This window comes from Pongo abelii, chromosome X (assembly GCF_028885655.2).
Source record: "Pongo abelii isolate AG06213 chromosome X, NHGRI_mPonAbe1-v2.0_pri, whole genome shotgun sequence".
In the NCBI taxonomy this organism is placed as follows: domain Eukaryota; kingdom Metazoa; phylum Chordata; class Mammalia; order Primates; family Hominidae; genus Pongo; species Pongo abelii.
In genome coordinates, this window is record NC_072008.2 from 47,548,112 (window position 1) to 47,565,567 (window position 17,456).

General features: G+C 54.7%; 1 protein-coding gene across 8 annotated transcripts in view; it reads left to right on the top strand.

Moving 5' to 3' along the window:
• The window catches only part of RBM10 (RNA binding motif protein 10), a 41,307-nt gene extending 26,619 nt beyond the window's left edge, over positions 1 to 14,688 (top strand). For 4 of the 8 annotated variants that reach the window (XM_024240907.2, XM_063721099.1, XM_024240905.3 and 1 more), the window contains 20 exons: positions 981 to 1,050; positions 2,871 to 2,944; positions 4,352 to 4,438; positions 6,963 to 7,023; positions 7,177 to 7,353; positions 7,753 to 7,913; positions 8,085 to 8,182; positions 8,283 to 8,370; positions 9,080 to 9,266; positions 9,372 to 9,511; positions 9,614 to 9,731; positions 9,815 to 9,906; positions 10,026 to 10,190; positions 12,934 to 13,083; positions 13,181 to 13,246; positions 13,321 to 13,509; positions 13,595 to 13,669; positions 13,946 to 14,052; positions 14,133 to 14,262; positions 14,349 to 14,688. In XM_024240907.2, the coding sequence (XP_024096675.1) occupies positions 981 to 1,050; positions 2,871 to 2,944; positions 4,352 to 4,438; positions 6,963 to 7,023; positions 7,177 to 7,353; positions 7,753 to 7,913; positions 8,085 to 8,182; positions 8,283 to 8,370; positions 9,080 to 9,266; positions 9,372 to 9,511; positions 9,614 to 9,731; positions 9,815 to 9,906; positions 10,026 to 10,190; positions 12,934 to 13,083; positions 13,181 to 13,246; positions 13,321 to 13,509; positions 13,595 to 13,669; positions 13,946 to 14,052; positions 14,133 to 14,262; positions 14,349 to 14,474 (2,361 nt within the window). In that variant the 3' untranslated portion in view covers positions 14,475 to 14,688. The remainder of the gene's footprint in view (positions 1 to 980; positions 1,051 to 2,870; positions 2,945 to 4,351; positions 4,439 to 6,962; positions 7,024 to 7,176; positions 7,354 to 7,752; positions 7,914 to 8,084; positions 8,183 to 8,282; positions 8,371 to 9,079; positions 9,267 to 9,371; positions 9,512 to 9,613; positions 9,732 to 9,814; positions 9,907 to 10,025; positions 10,191 to 12,933; positions 13,084 to 13,180; positions 13,247 to 13,320; positions 13,510 to 13,594; positions 13,670 to 13,945; positions 14,053 to 14,132; positions 14,263 to 14,348) is intronic. The other 4 variants (XM_063721098.1, XM_063721100.1, XM_024240906.3 and 1 more) reach the window with 1 other exon arrangement.
• The last annotated feature ends 2,768 nt before the right edge of the window (positions 14,689 to 17,456 follow it).

Here is a 17,456-nt window from a genome sequence, read left to right on the forward strand (position 1 = left end):
GAAACCAAGGCCTGAGTGGGAATGTGACTTGCCCCAGGTCTCACAGCCAGTGAGTGGCAGAACAGAGCTGGAGTCTGAACCCGGGCAGCTGGACCCTAGAGCCCACTTTTTGCTGCTTCCTCAGCCTTCCCTGAGTTTGGAGTCCTGATAAGCTCTTCTGTGTGTTTTTCCTTTTCATCCTGTGTATGGATGTGTGTAAGGCTAATGTCCTGTCTGTTGTTTAACCTGGTGGGGAAACTGAGGCCCAGAGACATGAAGACTCCTTCCCAAGAATGGCTGGCATAGGCTCCTGGTCCTCTGTGAGAGACCTCACTGGCCTAGAGACCCTGCCTCACCTGGTCCAAATCCCGAATTGCCTCTGCAGTCTCCCTCTGGCCTACTCCATCTGGGAAGCAATCCCCAGGACTACATCTTTTTGCTTTTTGTCTCCACCCTAAGTTATTGCTACAGTCATGGTCTAGGGCACATGGTTGGGATTTGCTCAGACTCCTGTCCTCCCCAGTTTGGCATTTATGTCATGGATCTCTTTTGACGCAAGCTGCAGGTCAGCGGGGCAGGGGCAGGGGCGGGGGCGCGGGTTATCCCCTTGCCAAGGGCAAGAATTGCATCCCAGGTTTCCTTACTTCGTGGCTGCCCCCGAGCCCTTTGTCAGATCACCCTGCCCACCGTTCTTAAGTGGCTGTCTCACTTGCTCTCTTGTTCTCTGTGCCCCTGAGGGTCGTCCTGCTGCCATGCTTTACCTTGCTCTGTGCCCATTTCTTCATTTGATTCACTTTCTGCAAGTCTGGGGCTGAAAGTCAAGACTGTGAACTGGTGTGGGCCTGGGGCTGTTGTCACTCAGGGAAAAGCTGCGAAAGAGGCGGAGGAGACTATGTGCACATCACCGATGACCCCTCGGGATCCAGAGGCCTCCAGCCAGCCTCAGGTACCCAGCGGCCCCATTGTGCTGAGCCTGCCCTACTCTGTATCTCCCTGTATAGATCCGTGGCCAGCTGCAGTCCCACGGCGTGCAAGCACGGGAGGTTCGGCTGATGCGGAACAAATCTTCAGGTGAGCTTTTGTTCCAGTGCCCTCCCCTTCAAGTGGCCAGCCTCAGCCTCCAAATCTCCCTCCTGCCTCTGCCTTCTCCCCCACTCCCTCCACCACCTTCCTGCCACAGCTGGGAATGGGCAGTGTGGGGGGTGCCCTCTCTTCTCTCCCCCTCCCCACACTCTCCTCACAGCTCCAGCCAAAAGCCTCTTCAATGGGGCTGTCGGGGCAGGGGTGCAGCTCTGAGCTGAGCTGGGTGCTCCCCGGGGTCAGGGCCAGGGCCAGACTCCCAGGCACCTCCTCTCTGGGACTCTGAGTATCTGAGATGGTAACCCCCTCCCATACACTCCCTTCCCTCTCCTTTCTTCTCCTTCCTCTGCCCCTCACTTTCCCCCACATTTTTTGGTAACAGCCTCTGACCAGAAAGTAGCTCTGACGTGGTGATCCCACGTGTGTGTCCCAAGGGGGAAGCGGGGGATGGCTCTTATCCAAGGACACATCCCAAGGAACAGCCAGGACTTCCTGGCCTCGCCTGTTCCCTCCCTCCCTCTTGCAGGCTGCTTGGAGCTGGCCTGAGGTTAGCAGGGTGGTGGTGGGGGGAGTTGTCTCTACAGGACCTCTGCCCAGGCTCCCCAAGGCAGGCACAGTGGGGCCTCACTCTGCCTGGGCTTCTCTCTCCATCTCTCAGTCTCTCCTCCCCACACCTCCATCTCTCTCTTTCTTTCTCTCTCTCTTTCTTTCTCTCTCTCTCTCTTTCTCCCTCTCTCTCTTTCTCTCTCTCTGACCCCCCCAACTATATTATTCATTCCATCCTCCTATGCATCCTAACGGTTATTCTTTTGAACATTAAGCATGCCCCCCCAAGCCCCTCTCATCCAAGCCCTCCCCGTGTATCTGCCTCTAAAGGACATGCTATCCTGAGGCCTCAACCCTGAATCCCTTTCCCAAGCCTCGAGTCTTGGTTGCATGTAGGTCTTGCTCTGCATCACCCCAACTACACCACACATGGACAGCTTCTGGGTCTCTCTCTCCACAAGGAGGTGTTCCGGGTGCGGCCTTCTCGATGGCCCTGGGCGCTTCTCCCAGGCACCCATTGATTCTTACCTCTAAGGTCCTCCTGGCCAATCCTGGCCACCATTCTCCTTTTGTCCAGGGGAACCTGGACTGTTTGTGGCTGTAGTCTCCACGCTGTGGCCCTGAGGCGGCTCCCTAGCGAGGCCCGCCTCCCCTGCGCTGCGGTGAGGCTGAGATGAGGTCGTGTCTTTAACCGCCCCTGTTTCCCAATGGGCCAAGAGCCTTCCTAGCCTCGCAGAGCAGCCTGGCCCAGCTTCTCTTTTGCTCCTGTGATTCAACACCTGTTACAGGACCCCTCCTGGGCACTCCTGGCCTTGAGCCGGGCCCGCCCTGGAGTTACATATTGTGGCTTGTGTGGAGCCAGCAGCCTGCCCACCGTCCCCTCCCTCCTTCTCTGGAGGCAGATCTCTCGTATTCTTTCCCTCCCGGCTGCTTCTCTCCGTCTCTGTCACCCCAGGCTAGCTGGGCAGGTCTGCCCGAGCCGCATCTCTCTCTCTCTTCCCAGTTGGTGTGTATGTCTCTCCCCCTACCGACCTCTGGCCTCTGTTTTTCTCCCTCCGCCTTCCCTGCCCCTCCTGGCCATCTACCTTGCTCCCCACACCTGCTAGTCTTTCTCTCTCTGATTGCCTCTTTCTCTTTCTTCCTTTCTCCTCTTCCCCTTTCCCTCTCTGCCCCTGTCCTCTCCCCTCGGGTCCCGCCCCCGGGAACGCCGTGTGTCCAAAGCTGTTGACTAACCCACTGCGTCTGTATCTGAATGCTGTCTCCAGGTCAGAGCCGGGGCTTCGCCTTCGTCGAGTTTAGTCACTTGCAGGACGCTACACGATGGATGGAAGCCAATCAGGTTGCTTTGCCGCACTTGAACCCCCCCCCAAACAAATACTACTTTGTAATCGAGCGCTCCCCATCGCCTGATTCTTATGGACACAGTTCCCTGCCCTGTGGCCCTGTGTCCCGTCCCCCCTGCCCCCTCTCTCCCCTTCCTGACCCTCACTATCTCCTCTTCCCATCTCTCGCTACCCCACTGGGCTTCCCATCCAGAGCCCACACTCACCACTGGCCCCCTCCTACCGCCAGGCACTAGCGCTGCCCCTCCACCTCTCCCAGCTGAGCGTTCAGAGAAAGAGCTGCCAGGGTGGGTTCTTTCACCTAGCTTCCCACTCCCCCGGGGCTGGTGGGGGGGCACCCCTCTCTGGGGTTAGCCAGAGCCAGGACCTCATTCCACCCTCAGGACCACTGGAAGTCCTGCCAGTGAGGAGCTTAGCTATTGGCACAGTCACTAGCAAGACTCATTTTGTCAGCCCCCTCCCTGCATGTGAATTTGGCCCTTTGATTTTCATGCAAGGGAACAGCACTGCTCTGTTGATCTCAAGTTCCCGTCGAGTATGATAGTTTTATCGACACCCTGGCCTCACTTCGCCGCCCCTACCCTTCCTATCACATCTCCACACTCACAGGAGGCACCACCTCAGGCAGCTCCATCTTCTCGGCAAGGACCTGCGCACAGTCAGCCCTTGGGGGAGCCTGTCCCCCAAGCCTGGCACGGGATCCCAACTCAGCCGCTTTGGGACCTCCGAGACCCAAAGATCTGCCTGGTCATCCACCCCTGCCCACATCCCTGGTGTAGGGCACTGGAGAGAAGTTTCAGGGGAGGAAGGGGCAGAGGTGGTAGAATGGGGGATCCCGGCAGAGGCAGCCCTGGGGCCGTCTCCTTGGGGTTGGTAGGCTAGTGCCACAGGCCCAGGACCCAGCCATCCATGGGAAGACGGCCTCACGGCAGAAACTTCCATCTGTTCGAAATGGCTCTTTCTTTTTCCCCTTCTCCAGCACTAGCGCACCTGCGCTCTCTTTCTCTTTTTCTGCCCTCTCCCTCCCCCTCCCTGTCTCCCCTCACCCCCCAAGTGTAGCCTGTGTAGTCCTGGCCCTGGGTGTGGCCTGGCAGTGTCAGGGCCGAGTGGGGGTTTCTCCCCACTGTCCGGCAAGCGTCGGTCAGCCGAACACTGTGTGCCTGGTGGTGTGTGTTCACATGTGTGCGTGCGTGTGCCCGGCAGAGCAGCAAACAGCTGCGCCCGAGAGCTGTGGCGCTTTCCCTCCCTACCTCCCTTCTTCCCTCCATCCGCTCTCCGACCTCCCTCCGTTCCCTGTCCCTCATCCATCCAGCTGAAGGGCTCGCTCACTCTCTTCTCCTGTGCTGAAACGGTGCGTGGGGCACTGCTGCCTGGACCTCACTGTGCTCTGCTTTTTCCCACAGCACTCCCTCAACATCCTGGGCCAGAAGGTGTCGATGCACTACAGTGACCCCAAGCCCAAGATCAATGAGGACTGGCTGTGCAATAAGGTACAGGGGCGGTGGGCCGCAGTTGTCATGGACAGAGACAGCAACAGCAGTGGCGGCGATCCCTCCCTTCCTCTCCCGCTCTTTCTCTCTCCATCTCTCCCCCTCCCCCCAACCTCTCCTCTCCCTCCGTCTCTCTCTCTCTCGCTCTCTCTCTCTCTCTCATTCTCTATCCCTTGCTCACTCAGCTTGAGTAGTCACCATTCCTAGCCAGCCATATACAAATGTGTAGTGAGCGTTCACTTGGTGCGGGCTCTGTCCTCCTAAAACGCAGTCTTGCCTGGAGTTCCAGTAGACTTTAAGGAAATATATACGTGGATGATGAATTAGTGACAGTGTAGACTTGAAGTGGTGGTGTGGAGAATGTGGGCTTCAGAGCCAGACTGGCTGAAATGAGACTATCCCAGATTGGCCTTGATTTTGGCCAAGGTGCTTAGCCTCTCTTTGCCTCACTTTCCCCATCTCTAAAATGTGAATATTAATTACACCTCTCCCAAAAGGTGGTTGGGAGGATTCAGCTGTATTAATGAGAGGGTAACACTCAGAACAGTGCCTGGCCCACAGTTAACACAGTCGAATTGTTAACTGTAATCATGAAAGAAAAGCACAGAGCGTTCTGAGAGCCCATATAAGGTAGCTCAAGCCTGAAGGCCACTCTGACCAGGCCAAGTCAAACCTGAAACTGGAGGCTATGGTTTTGTAGTCACCTCTGTCTTCCCTAAGGGGAAGCTGAGGCTCAGAGAGGTGGAACCATGGGTGAACCTTTAGCTGTGCCCTGTGCCTTGCTCCTGATCACAGGGACTTGGATGCCACAGTGGCTTCAGGTCTGCCCTTGGGCCAGCATTGTGATTCCACAGTTTGTAGAGGCCCCAACCCTCTCCCCAGGAAGTACTCTGCCTAGTCAGGGAGAGTGGCGCATCTGTTTAAAAAAAAAAAGTCCCATCAGAGGATTGGTGCTTAACATTTCTGGAGAGATAAAGACAAAGTGACAGTGGAACTCCTTCCTGTATTTCCAGATAGCCTCAAAACCAGGGAATTCTCTTTTTTTTTTGAGACAGGATCTGGCTCTGTCACCCAGGCTGGAGTGCAGCAATCTGGGCTCACTGCAACCTCTGTCTCCAGGGCTCAAGCCATCAGCCTCCAGAGTAGCTGGGACCACAGGCGCATGCCACCATGCCCACTAATTTTTTGCCTTTTTTTTTTTTTTTTTTTTTTTTTTTGGTAGAGACAGGGTTTCGTCATGTTTGCCAGGCTGGTCTTGAACTCCTGAGCTCAAGCAGTCCTCCCGCCTCAGCCTCCCAAAGTGCTGGGATTACAGGCGTGAGCCACCACGCCCAGCCCAAAACCAGGGAATTCTCTTGAACTCCTTCCCCTCCCCTGCATCCTGTTGGCCACCAGGTCCTGTCACTTCCATCACAGAAACGCCACCTTCCCTCCCTCGCCATTCCCGCTGCTCATGCCAATCGTCACACTCTCACCCACTCGCTGTGGAGCCCTCTCTGGTATGCTGGCCTCTTGTCCTCTTCCTCCCACGCCCTCACCTGGAGCATTCCTCAAAACCACCTCTGACTACCCACGCCTCTCCTCCTCTGCTTAACCAGCCCCAGCTCAGCTTAAGCATAAGATCCTCCATTACCTAACTGGCTTCTTTCCCCAGCCTTGGCTTTTGCTTCTCCCCTTATTCTCCCACACCAGTTTTGGAAAGTCCATTGTTCCCTCCGATAACAATCCCTCCCCAGCAAGGCTTAACAAAACGAAACTTCTGGGCATCCCAGGTCAAACCTCCCTGCTTCTGTGCAGGGACTGTCCCTGCCGAGTAAATGGCACCCCACCCCAGCCTATTTCCCTCCCCAAGCCCCTGCTGGATGGTCCATGCAGACCGACCTGCCCCTCTTCATGCTGCATCTGCCCCCGTGCTATTAGGCCATGAGGGCAGAGACCATGTTCTGGCCATGTGCAGGAGGGCCTGGCCCAGGAGTGGTGCTTAGTACCTGAGTCTGGAACAGAGATGGAGTATGGTAGAAGCTGGGTCTCCAGATACTGGAACATTCAAGGAAAATTTCTCAAGCGTAGCAGGATCCAACCCAATCCTAGAGCTAAGAGGAGGGGTGCAGGTCTGGCTACTGACTTCTAGGGCTGAAACACTGAAAGGTTTCTGAATAGAGAAGCAAGTTTCAGGGAGAGGAACCTAATAAAAATAAAGGGATTGAATACATGAGGCGGGGAACAGTCCTGGGAGTTGGTGGCCTTAAGAAGGCAGAGGAAGGAGAGGAGGGAGTTGTAACAAGTGGGGGAGTTGTTTATTCCTGAGCTGAGCGGGTTGGCACAGAGGACAAATGAGAGTCTGGAAAGGGAAGATGCACAGTACTGAGAACCACATCAGAAGGTTCAGAAGGACCTGCCACCCTTACCTGGGGACTTTCCTTCCTGGGGCACTGCGGGGTCCCTGGGAGATCTCTGCATCCAAGTTTGGAGGGTGCAGTGGGAAATCCCTGCTCCCTCTGACGGCCTGGCCTGTGCCTCACAGTGTGGCGTCCAGAACTTCAAACGCCGAGAGAAGTGCTTCAAATGTGGCGTGCCCAAGTCAGGTGAGGCCCACCTACCTCTCGCACTCTCCGGGGGGGTGGTTGGGGAGAAGGGAAGGGTGAGGGGTCTGTGCTCAGGGCTTGGTATAGGGAGGAGGGTGACCAGTCGTGGAGCCTTCCCCTTATCACCAGCCTGTCTCCCACTGCCCCTGACAGAGGCAGAGCAGAAGCTGCCCCTCGGCACGAGGCTGGATCAGCAGACACTGCCACTGGGTGGCCGGGAGCTGAGCCAGGGCCTGCTTCCCCTGCCACAGCCCTACCAGGCCCAGGGAGTCCTGGCCTCCCAAGCCCTGTCACAGGGTTCGGAGCCAAGCTCAGAGAACGCCAATGACAGTGAGTCAGTTGTTCCTTCTTCCTCTGTGCCCTAGGGTGTCTGGGCTGGGCTCACCAAGACCAGAGAAATGGCAGTGAGCAGGACCTCATCCTCATGGAATCTCCACTTGGTGTGGGGATAGACATTTGATGTAGGGAGAACAGGGGGAGTGGCAACATCCCACCTGACTTTGGGGGTGTGTCGGGAAGGTTCTCAGCAGACAGGCAGCCAGGCTGGCACCTGGACCGCCAAGCAGAGTTGATCCTGGAGGAAGTAGTGAGGGAAGCGGCAGTTGCAGAGGCACGGAGCGGGTGGGGGCAGAGGAAAGGGAGCAGAGGAAAGGGAGCAGTGGGGGCATTGAAGGGCAGGGCTGGCAAGAGTGCCAGGGGTGTCCTCTAACACTGGGCCCCTTCCCACAGCCATCATTTTGCGCAACCTGAACCCACACAGCACCATGGATTCCATCCTGGGGGCCCTGGCACCCTACGCGGTGCTGTCCTCCTCCAACGTGCGCGTCATAAAGGACAAGCAGACCCAACTGAACCGTGGCTTTGCCTTCATCCAGCTCTCCACCATCGTGGTGAGGGCGGCACAGTTGGGGGCCGGGCAGCCAGGGTCCCGGCCCCCGGGGTGGAGAGGAGGGTCCTTTTCCCCAGCCTCCCACCGCGGCTGCCAGCCTGGAAACCGGGCAATGGAGCCGGGGGCCTCCCCGGGCCTGACCCTTCTGTCCCTGCCTCCCCTCCTCCCACAGGAGGCAGCCCAGCTGCTGCAGATCCTGCAGGCCCTGCACCCACCGCTCACTATCGACGGCAAGACCATCAATGTTGAGTTTGCCAAGGGTTCTAAGAGGTCAGGGCCCCACCTCCCACCCTTCCCCTCCCCACCCTCCCACTCCCCTCTACCGCTTGGGGCCTCCCATCTCACTCCCAGTCTCTAACATCCTCCTCAGGGACATGGCCTCCAATGAAGGCAGTCGCATCAGTGCTGCCTCTGTGGCCAGCACTGCCATTGCTGCGGCCCAGTGGGCCATCTCACAGGTACTCAGACCCCTTGTGCCTCCCAGCGTCCTGAGACCTGGGCTTTCTCAACCCTCCTGCACCCTCTCTGAAGCAGGAAGGCTGGCTTGCTATCCATGGATGCAAAACCCTCTCCCAGTAGCTGGCATGGCTATTCTACCTTGCTCCTGGCTCTCTAGACCCCCTGGGACATTCCCCTTCATCATCACCACAGCTTTCCTCCCAGTTGCCTCCCATGCGCTCATGTACGACGCCATTGTGCCTGGCATTCTGTGCTGTTTGGTGGGGTTTTTATTGTCCTGAATTGGTATGATATACACATATCCTTATATGTAATATATACATATATGGTATACACATATCATATGTTCCTGAATAAAAATAATGTATAAGTGGTTGAGAGAAAATTGGGAGAAGAGAATAAAGAAGTAAGAAGATGGTGTCTTCCTTGGCCTGACACCCAACACACACACCACACACAGCAGAATCAGCAGAATCAGCCCTGGAACATTTTGGCGTTCGTCTGTTTTTCCATCTTGTGTTTGCCACTGGCCTATTTGTTCTCTTGTGGCCAGGCAACCCTCGCTTTCCACTTGTCTTAAGGCTGCATGCTTTGTCTGTCAGGTAGAAATACTAGCCCCACGTGTGGGACAGATGCTTCTAGCAGGTTCCCCACCCCCCCATCCCCACACCTTCCTGTTCTAATGAATCCCTCCCACCTGCCCTTCAGGCCTCCCAAGGTGGGGAGGGTACCTGGGCCACCTCCGAGGAGCCGCCGGTCGACTACAGCTACTACCAACAGGATGAGGGCTATGGCAACAGCCAGGGCACAGAGTCTTCCCTCTATGCCCATGGCTACCTCAAGGGCACCAAGGGCCCTGGCATCACTGGAACCAAAGGGGATCCCACCGGAGCAGGTGAGCCCCAGCATCTCTCTCTGCAGCTGTGGTGGGGGCCAGCAGGCATAGAGTCCCCGGCCCCATTATTCACAGGCATTCTCCCTGCCCTGTCCCTCCTTACAGGTCCCGAGGCCTCCCTAGAGCCTGGGGCCGACTCTGTGTCGATGCAGGCTTTCTCTCGCGCCCAGCCTGGTGCTGCTCCTGGCATCTACCAACAGTCAGCCGAGGCAAGCAGCAGCCAGGGCACTGCTGCCAACAGCCAGGTGAGTGAGCCCTGTGGGTATGTATCCCGGGGAGGCAGGCAGGTGGCAGGGGTGGCATGGGCAGACACTGAGCCCTGTTCTCCTGTCTGGCCCCATGACCAGTCGTATACCATCATGTCACCCGCTGTGCTCAAATCTGAGCTCCAGAGCCCTACACATCCTAGTTCTGCTCTCCCACCGGCCACCAGCCCCACTGCCCAGGAATCCTACAGCCAGTACCGTGAGTAGCCACAGCCTGTGGGTAGAGGTGGGGAGTTCTTAATAAAGCAGGGAAGAGTGTGACCCGTTCCCCTCACCCCCTAGCTGTTCCCGACGTCTCCACCTACCAGTACGATGAGACCTCCGGCTACTACTATGACCCCCAGACCGGCCTCTACTATGACCCCAACTCCCAGGTAATAGGGCAGCCCAGGGAGGGATGGGATCAGGTCAGGTCGCGTCAGGAGCAGCTGGCCCTGCAGGTTCCCTTCACAAGGTCTTCCCTCACATCCCCTCTTCCCTCCTCCTCCCTCAGTATTACTACAATGCTCAGAGCCAGCAGTACCTGTACTGGGATGGGGAGAGGCGGACCTATGTTCCCGCCCTGGAGCAGTCGGCCGATGGGCATAAGGAGACAGGGGCACCCTCGAAGGAGGGCAAAGAGAAGAAGGAGAAGCACAAGACCAAGACAGCTCAACAGGTGAACACCAGGGTCCGGCAGTCACTGGCTGGCTGTGTGGTGTCTTCCAGCAACGGCACTCTGTCAGCTCTCGCCCTCTCCTGCCAAGGGAGATGGCGAGCAGGTGTGGATGTGGGCAGTGACTGCTTAGCAGACCATGCTCTTGCCCCAGCTCTGCTCTTTGCTGAATGGCCTTGAGCCAGAGCAATCTCTTCAGTGTGTGGCAGGGTTGCCCAACTCCAGGAGGTGGCTTGTGCCATCCGAGTGAGCCCTGTCAGGTGTCTTCTGTCCCATGGTGGGGACCCTCACATGCTGCTGGTGAATATATATATATGCCAGAGAAATTCTCATAGGCCATAAGGGGGTGGTGGGCAGGAAAAAAGCCCTGCAGTGTTTTGTGGGAGTGGGCAGATGGAGGGCACCTCAGTGTCTCTCTGTGGAGAAAGGGTGTGACACTGTGAGCATAGCATTTACAAGCAAGCACTAAGTGTTCCCTCAGCAACCTGGTGAATTCTAAAAATGGTGCTGTGCTGGGGAGAACATGGAAATATAGAATGTGGCATTGTGTCATGCATATAAATTAAAGTTATACACAGATAAACATTCCTATGCATTTTTAAATGATAAAATGGAAATGCACAACAAATGTGACAGCGTGGGTGTGTGTCAGAGGAAGAGGAGTGTCTTCATCCATTTGCTGCTCTATAACAATACCACAGACTGGGTAATTTATAAGGAAAAGAGATTGATTTGGCTCACAGTTCTGTAGGCAGGGAAGCCCAGTGGTGTTGGCATCTGGTGAGGGCCTTCTTGCTGCATCGTAATATGGCAAAGGGCAAGACAGCATGCATGAGAGCAAGAGAAAATTGGGCCAAACTCCCCCTTTTTATTTGGAACCCACTCTCAGTGATGGCATTAAATGGAGACTTAAAAGGTGGAGCGGGGCTGGGAGCCGTGGCTCATGCCTGTAATCCCAGCAGTTTGGGAAGCTGGGGTGGGCAGATCACCTGAAGTCAGGAGTTCGAGACCAGCCTGGCCAACATGGCGAAACCCCGTCTCTACTAAAAATACAAAAATTAGCTAGGCGTGGTGGCAGGCGCCTGTAATCCCAGCTACTCAGGAAGCTGAGGCAGGAGAATCACTTGAACCCAGGAGGCAGAGGTTGCAGTGAGCTGAGATCGTGCCATTGCACTCCAACCTGGGCGACAAGAGCGAGACTCCCTCTCAAAATATATATATATATAATATATATATATATAAAGGTGGAGGAGATGGGAGGGGGTGAAGGATGAGAAATTACTTAATGGGTATGATGTACATTAGTTGGTTGATGGATGCTCTAAGAACCCTGACTTCAGCACTGTACAATCTGTGCATGTAACAAAAGCACTTGTTTATTTTATTTATTTATTTATTATTTTTTTGAGATGGAGTTTCGCTCTTATCATCCAGGCTGGAGTGCAGTGGTGCAATCTCGGATCACTGCAGCCTCCACCTCCTGGGTTCAAGCAATTCTCCTGCCTCAGCCTCCCGAGTAGCTAGGATTACAGGCATCCACCACCATGCCCAGCTAATTTTTTTGTAATTTTAGTAGAGACAGGATTTCGCCATGTTGGCCAGGCTGGTCTCGAACTCCTGACCTCAGGTGATGTGCCCATCTCGGCCTCCCAAAGTGCTGGGATTACAGGCATGAGCCACCACACCTGGCTACAAAAGCACTTGTTACCCCATAAACTTATACAATTTCTTTAAAAAGCAGCCGCGATCTCTTGAGGAGGGCAGAGCCTTCGTGACCTAATCACCTCTGAAAGGCCCTGCCTGTCAACACTGTTGCATCAGGGATTAAATTTATCTTTTGAGATGGAGTTTCACTCTTGTTGCCCAGGCTGGAGTGCAATGGTGCAATCTCAGTGCACTGCAGCCTCCGCCTCCCGGGTTCGAGGAATTCTCCTGCCTCAGCCTTCCAAGTAGCTGGGATTACAGGCATCCACCACCACACCCAGCTAATTTTGTATTTTTTTAGTAGAGCTGGGGTTTCACTATGTTAGCCAGGCTGGTCTCAAATTCCTGACCTCAAGTGATCCATCCGCCTTGGCCTCCCAAAGTGCTGGGATTACAGGTGTGAGCCACTGTGCTCAGCCAGGATAAAGGCTCCACCTGTGAACACTGTTGCATTAGGGATTACATTTCTGACACATGAACTTTGAAGGACAAAAAAACAGCAGAGAACACAGCCAGAGAGGGGCTTGACAAGAAGCACTGGTAACTGGCGACAGAAAATAGGAACTTGCACTACTGTGTCCCTCACCTTCTGCTTGCTCTGCCTCAGCTTCCGCTCATCTGCCTCTCAGGTGGGCCCGCCACTCTGTCCACACTGCTTCTGCCACCTCACCATTGCAAACCAGTGGGGGTGGGGGCACAGGGTGTGTTCAGTGATGAGGTCAGGAGTAGCCAGGTGCCAAGTGCCTTGCAGGCTGTGGTTGCGAGTTTGGGTTTATTCTTGGTGTGATGGGAGGCAAAGGAAGGGTTTTAAGGACATTGTTTTTGGGGGTGGGAGTGGCTTATACTTCATGAAAGAGGGCTCTGCTGGGAGAGGTGGTCAGGAGCCATAGCCCAGAGGCCAGATGAAGCCTTCTGCAGTGGTTTGGACTAGGGATAGTGGCCGGCCCGTGTTTGAGGATGCAGGGCAGTGGGTCAGCGGATAGAGTTAGTAGCCCCAGGGGCATGAGGGTTCTGGGAACTTCACCTCCACCCTCACCCCCAGATTGCCAAGGACATGGAACGCTGGGCCCGCAGTCTCAATAAACAAAAAGAAAACTTCAAAAATAGCTTCCAGCCTATCAGCTCCCTGCGAGATGACGAGAGGCGGGAGTCAGCCACTGCAGATGCTGGCTATGCCATCCTCGAGAAGAAGGTGTGTTGGGGCCACCCCCTTGCACCCTGCCCCACAATCTTTTCCTTCCTTTGGGCCCTCTGTGGAGTCCCTGAATTTCTGTGTCCCTCCACCCCAGGGAGCACTAGCCGAGAGACAGCATACCAGCATGGATCTCCCGAAATTGGCCAGTGACGACCGCCCAGTGAGTGCCCAAGGCAGAGAGGGGTGGGGGCTCTGATCTGGCCAGGCCTGACCGCCCACCCTCACCCTCTACAGAGCCCTCCGAGAGGGCTGGTGGCAGCCTACAGCGGGGAGAGTGACAGTGAGGAGGAGCAGGAGCGTGGGGGCCCCGAGCGGGAGGAGAAGCTCACCGACTGGCAGAAGCTGGCCTGTCTGCTCTGCCGACGCCAGTTCCCCAGCAAAGAGGCGCTCATCCGGCACCAGCAGCTCTCAGGGCTCCACAAGGTAACAGCGGATGGTTGGCAGGGCATGCTGGGGCCTGGCCCACTGAGGCTCAGCCTCTTCACTTCTCATCCTGTCCCTCTTGCAGCAAAACCTTGAGATTCACCGGCGAGCCCACTTGTCAGAAAACGAGCTAGAAGCACTAGAGAAGAATGACATGGAGGTGAGGTGTGACCTGCCCCTGGGCTCCCTCCCCTGTGTCCCTTCCAAGTCTCCATCACCTCAGGCAGCTGGAGTTCAGTTTCTCACGTGTGTTAACCCCATGAGCCTTCTTCCCCATTTTCCTATCCCGGCTGCTTGTGCCCGTGATGGCCTGACCCTCAGGACCTGAGCCTCATTAGCCAGATGGCATGTCCTGTGGGACCCCACTCCCCATGCCTGTGTTGCCTGAGAAAAGAGACCAGCTCCCCAACATTCACACACACATACAAACTTTCAGCAAATGAAGTACCGGGACCGTGCAGCTGAACGCAGAGAAAAGTATGGCATCCCCGAGCCGCCAGAGCCCAAGAGGAGGAAGTACGGCGGCATATCCACAGCCTCCGTGTGAGTAGCTGGGCCAGGTGAGGGGGTCTAGGGCCCGGGGCCGGCAGGCCGACCACTCATGCTGTGCACCGCCCCTGCAGAGACTTCGAGCAGCCTACTCGGGACGGGCTGGGCAGTGACAACATTGGCAGTCGCATGCTCCAGGCCATGGGCTGGAAAGAGGGCAGCGGCCTGGGCCGCAAGAAGCAGGGCATTGTAACGCCTATCGAGGTGAGTCTCAGGCAGTCCTGTCCCATCCCCCAGCACCCCTCACAGCATCCCCCACCAGCCTGACAGAGCCTGCCTCCCTCACACAGGCCCAAACACGGGTGCGGGGCTCCGGCCTGGGTGCACGGGGCAGCTCCTACGGGGTCACCTCAACCGAGTCCTACAAGGAGACACTGCACAAGACAATGGTGACCCGCTTCAACGAGGCCCAGTGAGCAGCTTCAAGAGCAACTTCTCCACGTGTCGGGTGTCCATCCTGGGGCAGGGAAGGACAGAGTGTTGGATGGCTGGGACGGGGCCTTGCTCTTGTCGGCCAGCCCACTCCCCAGCTAGAGAGGGCTTGACCAAATCAAATTGAGGTGGTGACTTTTGTTGGAAAATTGGGCTGGGATCATGTCCTTTTTTGTAATAAAAGCTGAAAAGTCTGCATGTTGGCCTCTCCTCTTTCTCGTGCTCTAGCACAGTTGTATAGCCTATACAGACACGGGTACCCAAGCAGATGGACAGGGGACCTTATCAGGCCAAGGTGGATGGCAGTGGTGGCATTCACAGTGTCTGGAACATAATGGCTACTAGAACGTGGGGTTCTGACCTGTACCTCAACCCATAATATGCTGGTTATGGCCCCTCTCCCTTGTTGGGTCCAGCAGGTTATGTTGTACCAGGAAATCCAGCACCACCAGGCATGAAGCCCCCCCCGATCAGAGCTAGAACTGGGAACCCCCATCCCCTGTCCTTGCTGCCCCCTGGCTGTACTTAGCCTGCAGTCCCAAGGCTAAACTGCATTTTGCCATCCCTAGATCTGGGGACAATGCCCTCAGGCATCTCCAAGTAGAAGACAAGAGGTACTCAGGCACCAGTTGGCCCAGAGCCCTCAACATGCTGATGACAGAGGGATGGAGGTGGAGCTGGGCCTGCAAATCCAAGGCCAGGTCCCATGGATGCCCTTTGAGAACCATTCAGGCCTACCTTCTCTGTTGTTACCACAGTGCCCCACCCCTCTAGTCACTGCAACCCATGATTCCCAAGTATGTGCTTGTGCTCTCGGCAGAGGTTCTGGGTACAGTGGACTGTGACGCTGGGGCTGCCCTCTTCCAGGCCTCAGAGGGCCACAGCGTGAAAGGGGGATGGTGCTAGAAGACCAGTTGGTGCAAAGCCCCTCCCCCATTTATTAATATACATTGTGACCCCACCCTGCAACAGTCATAGGAGGTGGTGTTAGAAAGAAGGGGACCCCTAGAGGTAGGATGGTGCTGATCTGGGGTGGCGGGTGTTGCCCAATGAAGGAAGGGGATGGGGGAAAAAAGGGGTGAAGGAAACAGGATTAAAAAGAGGCCTCCTGGGCCTGGGCACAGTGAGTTGCACCTGTAAGTAATCCCAGCACTTTAGGAGGCTGAGGCAGGTGGAACACTTGAGCTCAGGAGTTCACGACCAGCCTGGATAACATAGCCAGGCCCTGTCTCTACAAAAATAAATAAATAAATAAAATTAGGCTGGGCACAGTGATTCGCGCCTGTAATCTCAGCATTCTGGGAGGCCGAGGCAGGTGGATCACTTGAGCTCAGGAGTTTGAGACCAGCCTGGGCAACATGGTGAAACCCCGTCTCTACAAACAAAAAGTACAAAAATTAGCCAGCTGTAGTGGCACACACCTGTAATCCCAGCTACTCAGGAAGCTGTAGTGGGAGGATTGCTTGAGCCTGGGAGGTGGAGGTTGCAGCCAGCCGAGATCGCGCCCCTGCACCCAAGTCTGGGGGACAAGAGTGAAACCCTGTCTTGAAAAAGAGAGGCTGCCCTAGTCTCAGGATGGGTGTGTCTTTTAGCAGAGACGCCTCCACATTCCCTTCCCTCTTCCCACCCCAGAGCACTGCTCCCAAAATCCCACAACAAGGAACCCTCATACCTCAACTGGCAGGAGTGCAAAATGGTACAGCCACTCTGGAAAACTGGCTGCTTCCTATAAAGTTAAAATATGCTTAACCTATGGCACAGCAATTCTACTCTTAGATATTTAGCCCCAAATACATGAAAACATGTCAACAAAAGACTTGGATACATATATTTGTAGCAGCTGTATTCCTAATAGCCAAAAACTGGGAACAACCCAAATGTCCAACTAGAGGAGAATGGATACAGTGTGGTATATTCAAAGGATGGACTACAGCTCAGCAATCAAAAGGAACACAATGCTGATACAGATATCAAAGGATGAGTCTCACATGGTGAGATTGTTCACATGGTGAAAGAAGCCAGACAAAAAGCACATAATGTTTCATTCCATTTATATGAAGTTCTAAGGCAGGCAGAACAATTTTGTGGTGATAGTAGAAGAGGGTTGAGGTGAGGAGGGTGTCACTGGAAAGGGTTGCAAGGTGGCTTTCTGGAATCATGAAAAGATTGTATGTCTTGATTGGGGTGCTGGTCACATGGGTGTATACCTATTTAAAAGTCCAACAAGCTGTATAACTAAAATCTGAGTGTTTTATTGTATGTAAATTATACAAGAAGTTGGAAAATGACCGCCACAGCAAACCTCAATAAATAAGAAGGAAATAATGAACAGAAATTGATGATATAGAGAACAAAAAATGACAGATTAATAGAAACCAAAAGCAGAATCTGAAAACAAAAATTAAGAGGAAACACTTTTGGCAAGACTGGTCAATTGAAGAAGATAGAAGATGCAAATGCAACAGAGCTTTTAAAAATAAAGAATGTATCTGAAAATCTAGATGAAATGAATATATTCCTAGAGAAATATCAAATGCCAAAACTGTTCCATGGAGAAACTGATTACTCAAATGGAGCAATTAGTAATATAGAAATTGAAACGGTAGTCAAGATCTTCCCTTTCCCCACACACACACACAAAAAAAAGGGGGGGGCCCAGATGATGTGTGTGTGTGTGTGTGTTTCTTTCTTTCTTTCTTTTTTTTTTTTAGATGGAGTCTTACTCTGTCACCCAGGCTGGAGTGCAGTGGTGCGATCTCAGCTTACTGCAACCTCCACCTTCTGAGTTCAAGCAATTCTCTTGCCTCAGCCTCCTGAGTAGCTGGGACTACAGGTGTGCACCACCACACCCAGCGAATATTTTGTATTCTTAGTAGAGATGGGGTTTCGCTATGTTGGCCAGCTGGTCTTGAACTCCTGACCTCAGGTGATCCACCCTCCTTGGCCTCCCAAACTGCTGGGATTAC